This window comes from Aplysia californica, unplaced genomic scaffold (assembly GCF_000002075.1).
Source record: "Aplysia californica isolate F4 #8 unplaced genomic scaffold, AplCal3.0 scaffold00982, whole genome shotgun sequence".
In the NCBI taxonomy this organism is placed as follows: Eukaryota; Metazoa; Mollusca; class Gastropoda; order Aplysiida; family Aplysiidae; genus Aplysia; species Aplysia californica.
Window position 1 is genome coordinate 95,353 of NW_004798252.1, and position 8,374 is coordinate 103,726.

Genomic DNA, 8,374 nt, shown 5'->3' on the forward strand with positions numbered 1-8,374 from the left:
TGCAAGTGCCGTAAACCTCTTACCAAATGTGTTGCAAGTGCCGTAAAACTTTTACCAAATGTGGTGCAAGTGTCCTAAAACTCTTACCAAATGTGTCACAAGTACCGTAAAATTCTTTTCAAATGTGTTGCAAGTGCCGTAAACCTCTTACCAAATGTGTTGCAAGTGCCGTAAACCTCTTACCAAATGTGTTGCAAGTGCCGTAAAGTTCTTACCAAACGTGTTGCAATTGCCGTAAACCTCTTACCAAATGTGTTGCAAGTGCCGTAAAGTTCTTACCAAATGTGTTGCAAGTGCCGTAAAACTCTTTACAAATGTGTTGCGAGTGCCGTAATACTCTGGCCAAAACTAAAAAAGCCAACCCCAAACCAACTGAGACAAACCTCATCAAATTTCTTTTTGTTATACACCACTGGTCTTGTGGTTTATGTTCAGCAACGTTGATTAAAGAATACTAGGTCGTTGTGCTGAAATCGTTAATCGATACAGTACGCTGGTCGATGAATGTGTGAGGACTTACGCGTAGATATAAGTGTGTTGTTATCCATACGGTTGATGATGGAATGTTCGCGGTAGGCTGTTATCCTGACTGAGCCGATTAGGCAACCCCCCCCCCCCCAAAACAAAAAAACAACAAAAAAACAAAACAAAACAAAAAACATAAATAAAAAAAAAAGTTATTTTATCATGTCACTCTCACGATTGGAGATTTGATAGTGGGTGGTTGGCGGGTGCTCTTGAGTGGTTTCCTTCTTCTTTCCTATCAAACATCTATCATCTTTATCTCCCCTCCCTCTCTTTTGTATTTGTTACTCTCTTGTAACACCTCTGATCTTTGACACTCTTACTCTTACTAAAACAAAACAAAAAAACAAACAAAAAAGACGAAAAGGTTATGTTATTATGTCTCTCTCCTGATTGGAGATTTGATACCCTTTCTCACCTCTGGTCTAGTGGTTAGGCTACCAAACGCATTGTGAGATTGCGGGCTCCCGGGTTCCAGGCTCAGCTGGGCCCAAGGTTGTGTCCTTGGGAAGGCATATTACACACATGTTCCCATTCATCTCGCTGATAACGGACATGTCGTTGAATTCGGAGGTCACGCCTTTTAAATAACTTCACAGTGCTGCTTTAGTGTAGTTTTAGTAAGAGTTTTACGGCACTTGCAACACAATAAGGTCATATAAGTGCCGAGGATTAGAGATGTTACAAAAGAGTAACAAGCACAAAAAAGAAGGAGGGGAGATAGAGACGATAGATTTATTATAGGGAAGAAGGAGCAAACCTACAAGAGCACCCGCCAACCACAGGGCATTGAACCTTAAGCCTACAATTTCCTTCTCGCCTTTTTGAGGCTTTATCTAATCAGACCCACCGCCGTGGGTGGCTGGCGGGTGCTTCTTCTTTCCTTTCAAACACCTATCGTCTTTATCCCCCCCCCCTCCCTCCTTTTTTATGTTTGTTACTCTCTTGTAACACCTCTAATCTTCTGGCGCTCATATGACTTTATGATGTATTCTTCTGACTATATATATTATATTTTTTTACCTTTGGGTTTTGAGTGGATATTTTGGTTTCGTCCTTCCCACTCTCATGTGGCTGTTGAAATTGTAAACGCAGCTTCACAACCAGTTATCGCTTCCGCCAGGTCAGATTAAATTAATGCATTATTCATGACTCAGACCTTGGTGCAAAAGACAAAAAACACCCCCCTCTCTCTCTCCCCCCTCTCTCTGTCTCTGTCTGTCTCTGTCTCTGTCTGTCTCTGTCTGTCTCTGTCTGTCTCTGTCTCTGTCTCTCTGTCTCTCTCTCTCTCTCTCTCTCTCTCTCTCTCTCTCTCTCTCTCTCTCTCTCTCTCTCTCCCCCTCTCTCTCTCTCTCTGTCCCCCCCTTCTTCCTACGGGTTTGGGGTAATAGTTAACCCCCCCTCTCTGTCTCTATCTATCTATCTATCTATCTATCTATCTATCTATCTATCTATCTATCTATCTATCTATCTATCTATCTATCTATCTATCTATCTATCTCCCTTCTCCCGAAAAAGACAAACAACAATAATAAGAAAGAAAAAAAAATCAAATGTGGAAAATATAATGAGAGAATCACAGTTCGTTCACAAGGCAGTTTGCTCCTAAAGCGTTATTTTCATGCAGGGCAAAATAATTATAGTCATGAATTGCTCTGAGATTAAAACCCTCTCCCGGTGCAGCTTAAATCTCTACACCACGTCCTAGAAAGAAAAACTGATGCATTTTGCAACAAAAAAACAAACAAAAACAGCCAACTATATCTGATTCTGTTTCGCAGGTACTCTCTTTTCACTAGCACGATAGAGCATTTATAATATCAAGCTTAATGACTTCATACAACTTGACACGACTTGACGATCATGTCAAGATAATCATGAGCTTACATAAATGTATTAGTCCTGTGTGTTATGTATACGTCTCTTGTCAGTATCCTTGTTACCATATTCATCTGATTCTTGGCCTACCTCCAAGCCTTTCAAACGGGTGGTTGGAGGATGCCACATGCTGGTCCTACTTCTTTCTTTTCCCCAGCACTAAATGACCACTATTGTGCCGATGTGTTTCTCTTTACCCCCCCCCCCCAAACAACAACAACAACAAAACAAACAAACAATTCATATCCTTAAAAAGAGGTGTTGTTATAACTTTCCCAAAACAATACAAATTTTAAGATAAGTTCGGTATGTGGGTGGTTGGCGGGTGCTCTGGTGTGGTTTCCGCCTTCCTTCCTTGTTTATGTTTGTTACTCTCTTGTAAAACTACTAATCTTCGGCACTTATATGACCTTATTGTGTTTGAAAGTGCCGTAAAATTCTTATTAAAACTACCCCCAAAAAAATAAAACAATAAAACAGCAACAACAACAAAACAAAACAAACAAACAATTCATATCCTTAAACAGAGGTGTTGTATGAACTTTACCAAAACAATAACAATTTTATGATAAGATACGCTATGTCACCTGGGTCATTTCTTAACCCTATCCGCACGTCGTGTTTTACTATCGTATCCATACGAAGTGGGGAACTCTGTGCCACCACGTTCAAAGAGGAAATTTACTCTTTAATCCGACCCGTACGCTTCGCATAGCAGTGTGTCAAATAATGTTTTGAGAAATACTGAGAGTTTCAAAGAGATCTTCATACTAGAAGTATTCTAAAATGCGAAGAATACAACCCTGGGGGTACAAAATGACCACAGGGCGTACGGATAGGGTTAAAAAAGTGATGGAGACGTGTAACGCAGGGGTGATAACCTGCTAAGAAAAAGACAAGCAACGATAAAGCCATTCTACTTTTTTCTTTTAAATTAGAGGAAGGTTACGTCTAAAGTTAAACAGCGACTGAAAAGAAAGAGTAAGAAATGGCTCTATCACTGCTTAGCGGGGTGGGTTTTTCCAGTTGGTTCTTAACTCCACGTCACGTATGTCACTGTTCATGGCCTGTTCCAGTTTGACGACTTGGTTTTTTTCGTTTTTGTTTTTGGAAGTGTTTAGCGGAGGTCGCAACTGCACAAGGTTATATGGGCTCGCAGAACACACGGAACATTATTTTTCAGTTGGTAGACAATTTTGAATTTTGCCCGGGTGGCTGCCAAAGCCTACTCTGATCAATTTTATACCACCAACGGATCTTCAACGTGCGGAATTGGCACTCGGGACCTCCGAGATTTTTCGCCCTTGTCTGAGAAGGCTAGATGTAGATCTTACCTACCATAAGATCAGGGGTGTGGCTGAAAGACAGCATAAAGAAAGAATCAAGGAGAAGCAGGAGAAAGGTTGCAGAAAGAGTCAGGAGCCCAGGGGAGGGCGCAAGGGAGATGAGTGGGTGGGGACAGAAAGAGGAGACGAAAGTAGACGACAGAACATCGCTAGAGAGAAGGAAAGGAGGTGAAAGGGGAAATTTTAGAGAAGAAAATTTTCCGTCGCCATCCGGGTTCGAACCCGGACCTACTGAACGAGAAGGGAACACCTTAACGTCTAGGCCACAAGAGCCCACGACTTGGTTTCTACCAAGAAGAGACTAAAAAAATGGCGCTAGATATGTCGTAAATGGGGTATGCTGTGTCGTTAATGGAGTATGCTGTGTCGCTAGTGGGGTATGCTGTGTCGTTAATGGGGTATGCTGTGTCGTTAGTGGGGTATGCTGTGTCGTTAGTGGGGTATGCTGTGTCGTTAGTGGGGTATGCTGTGTCGCTAGTGGGGTATGCTGTGTCGCTAGTGGGGTATGCTGTGCCGCTAGTGGGGTATGCTGTGCCGCTAGTGGGTATGCTGTGTCGTTAATGGGGTATGCTGTGTCGTTAATGGGGTATGCTGTGTCGTTAATGGAGTATGCTGTGTCGCTAGTGGGGTATGCTGTCATTACAAGTTAGTGTTTTAGAGCCTATAAATGGCTGTTGGCACTGTATTCTTCCCAGGAAGTTGAGGTTGTTTCAGAATGCTCTCAGGTCTGCTGGGGTGATAGTATAGATTGTGAAGCGCATAGAGCTTGCTGTTGAGCGGAGATTTGCGCTATACAAATGCTATCTATATACAAGGTTTTTTTCAAGTCGACAGGTTCATCTTGCCCTCCATCTCTATCTGGGTTTTCTGTCTCACTTTGATTACCCTATCTCCAAATGAGTCTGCTTTCACCCCTGATGTTAAAGTTTTTATAACGCTAAAATATTGATCTACTTGAATATTCGTACAATTCTTGACATATAACTGAACAACTGTCGGTTGTGACAGTTCTGTCATCATGCGCTCACCTCATGATCAACACTGTTACCCTCATGACCGGGTGTATTGGTTCACTGATATATTCTGGGGAAGGGCAGCATTTATTTTTTAAATGATCAAACTCGGTCTCTCAAGGTTTTATTCACGTTGTTCTGTTTAATCTTATATCTCTACGTATGTCCGTCGTTTAAAACCGTTGTTTGTGTTATCTCTTTTTTCCATAAAAGTTGTTTGACTGTTGTTCTTTTATTTAAGTAGCCTGCTGCCCTAAACGCCAGGTGGCGTAACGGGTACTAAGTAAGTAAGTAAGTATTTAAGTAGCCTAGGCTACCGGACTCGTAACTGTGTGATTGCGGGTTCGGGGTTCGAGCCTCAGCTTGGCCCGACGTTGTGTCCTCGGAAAGGGCACTTCACATTGACTTGGTCCTTTCGGAGATGGACATTAAACTCGGAGGCCCCGCGGCTTAAATAATCTAACAGTGTTGATGGACGTTAAACTCGGAGGTCCCGCCTCTTAAATAACCTGAGTTGAAAAGGGCGTTAAACCTATACCATTATATTTTATTTGTTCTTTTATCTGTTCAGGTTGTTATCGGCAACTCCTTCTTCACCATCTTCGTGTAAATAAAATGGTCCGATAAACTTTTCCCGGGCAATGTTGTTTGGTAGGTGGTTGGCGGGTGCTCAGGTATGGTGGTTTTCTCCATCTTTCCCATCAAACATCTATCGGCCTTATTTTCCTTGCACGTTACAGTCTAGCTACATATTATCTTATCTTTGACACTTACGTGACCCATTTTTATTGCAAGTGTGGGTGGTTGGTGGGTGCTCTGGTGTGGTTTGCTTGTTATTTCCTATCAAACATCCATCGTCCCTATCTCCACTTTTTCTTTTTTATGTTTGTTACTGTCTTGTAACTCCTCTAATCTTCCGGCGCTCATATGACCTTATGCAGTTGCGAGTGCGGTAAAACCTCTACTAAAACTAAACACTTATATTGCAAGTGCTGTAAAACTCTTTCTAAAACTACCAAACTTAATATGAGGTTGGAGAGGGGGGGGGGGGGGGGGGGCAAGCTGATCGCAGTGTCCGTTGACGAAGACAAGATCCTCATCTGTTGTAGCGTTCGTCCGCTAGTTCGTCTATTTGCGTCAATGTCTGCCAATTTGTTATTCTGAAGATTGTTTTCCAATTTATACATTGTACTATTTATGCGACCATTGTAAACAAATAAATATCGCCCCCCTCTCAGTATGCCCGCTTCTCATCCCAATGGTCATTGTCTTCCGACCCAATAAAAAGTAACATTAAACGGTCATCGATTGACGCTCTGGGAACAGATCCCATTTCCTTGTCCTAGGGGATGAATTAACAGAGCCAATATATGTCCTACGTTATCGGCGGACTGGGAGATCATAGTTCTGACAGATGTCACAAAGGATCACTAGAATATTCAAATAGGAAGAGTCACCAGCTGGCAATGTTAATTTTTTTCTATTTCGTATTGTCTGGTATACCCGGCATACATCCCACGCCCACACCATAGTTCGGATATAATAGAAGGCCTAATTAATGTGACGGGGACCAGCTCGAGACAAAAAGAAAAACGCTGTGCCTATTTTTTGGGGTCTTTTATTTGATGTTTTGTGTGGTTATGTCTTGCCAGACTCAAACGATTGTAGTGACAAAAAAAGACTTGGCTCAGATATATAAATGAAACATTGCATTTGTAATAATATAATATTTAGCGCCCCCATCGATTCAACTTGGCTTATTTAGGAGGTGGGCTGTATCAGCCCTGTCAGGGTCAACTGGGGCTGAGAAGGACACAGCGTCCCACAAGGAAGACGAATAATATACTCGTTGCAAATTTATATATTGTCTTCACCCAGGAATGTGTGTGGTTGGCGGGTGTTCTGGTGTGGTTTGCTTCTTCTTTCCTATCAAACATCTATAGTCCTTATCTCTCCTCCTTTTTTATGTTTATTACTCTCTCGTAACAACTCTAATCTTCTGGCGCTCATATGACTTTTTGCAGTTGGGAGCGCCGTACATCTACTAAAAGAGAGAGAAAAAGAAGAAAGATTGTGAGCGAGAGAAAGGATTAAGGAAAGGCAGAGAGAGAGAGGAGAGGGAGGGGGAACACCGAGAGAGAGAGAGAGAGAGAGAGAGAGAGAGAGAGAGAGAGAGAGAGAGAGAGAGAGAGAGAGAGAGAGAGAGAGAGAGAGAGATTGAGAGAGAGAAAGGAGTGGGCGAGAGAGAGAAAGGAGTGGGCGAGAGAGAGAGAGAGAGAGAGAGAGAGAGAGAGAGAGAGAGAGAGAGAGAGAGAGAGAGAGAGAGAGAGAGAGAGAGAGAGAGAGAGAATTACGTATGCGTGTACGAGCATAATAATATTTTGTGTGCTCGTTTAAGAGTCTATGTATTTGTGTACGAGTGCGTGTTGCAGAATATTGTGCACAATGTATTTTATAGCCTATGCATATTCGCGCTTACTTTCGTGTGATACTGAACACACCATTGCAGAAGAACGTTATGTATGCATTCACTTAATAATATGTTTTATAATATAGTGCATTTACAAAGTCAAATCCTTTCGATATGTGGGTGGTTTGCGGGTGCTCTGGTGTGGTTTGCACCTTCTTTCCTATCAAACATCTATCGTCTTTATCTCCCCTCCTACTCCTACTATTTTGTGTTTGTTACTCTCTTGTAACACCTCTAATCTTCGGCACCTATATGACCTTATGCAGTTGCAATTGCCGTAAAGCACTTACTAAAACTAAACCTTTCAATTTCTACTTTACAGTATAGCTGCTTCAGCTTCCGCAAGCTATGGGCGTTCACAGGTCCAGGATTCCTCATGAGCATCGCCTACCTTGACCCAGGGAACATCGAGTCTGACCTCCAGTCGGGAGCTACTGCCAAATTCAAGGTTGGTCTCGTGTTAAACCTAGTTTTGTGGGCGGTTCGAGGGTGCTCTTGTGGTTTTCTCCTTCTTTCCCATTAAACATCTATCGTCCTGAACTCTCCTCGTTCATTTTTTTGTGTTTGTTACTCTCTTGTAACACCTCTAATCTTCGGCACTTATATGACATTGTATTGCAAGAGTCGTAAAACTCGTACGAAAACTAAAAGTCTTAGTTTTGTTTTGATTTTTATCAGTGTGTTTTTGTCGTGTATGAGGTCTCGTCTTTCTGTCCACGTGATTTGTGGGCCGTCGACCTGGCATATTTTCTCATGACAAGTATCGCCTTTATTATAAGTGCACGTGTCCGCTCTTTGCGTTCTGCTGCACTGTCTGGTAGAAAGTAATGCCTTATGAAATATTTGCAGTGACAATTTCTTCAAACTTTGAATGTTTTTTTTCTTCTCAAAAGTGTTTCTCCAAACCCAACCAACTTCCAACAGGCATTGTTTTGGAATGGAGATAGATAGATAGATAGATAGATAGATAGATAGATAGATAGAGAGATAGAGAGATAGAGAGATAGATAGATAGATAGATAGAGAGATAAATAGATAGAGAGATAGAGAGATAGAGAGATAGATAGATAGATAGATAGAGAGATAAATAGATAGATAGATAGATAGATAGATAGATAGATAGATAGATAGATAGATAGATA

At 41.8% G+C, this 8,374-nt stretch overlaps 1 protein-coding gene across 1 annotated transcript in view; it reads left to right on the top strand.

The window, feature by feature from the left end:
• The window catches only part of LOC101849170 (natural resistance-associated macrophage protein 2), a 75,469-nt gene that overhangs the window by 43,337 nt on the left and 23,758 nt on the right, over positions 1–8,374 (top strand). Inside the window, exon 3 of the mRNA XM_013089559.2 lies at positions 7,555–7,680. Coding sequence (XP_012945013.1) covers positions 7,555–7,680 — 126 coding nt within the window. The remainder of the gene's footprint in view (positions 1–7,554; positions 7,681–8,374) is intronic.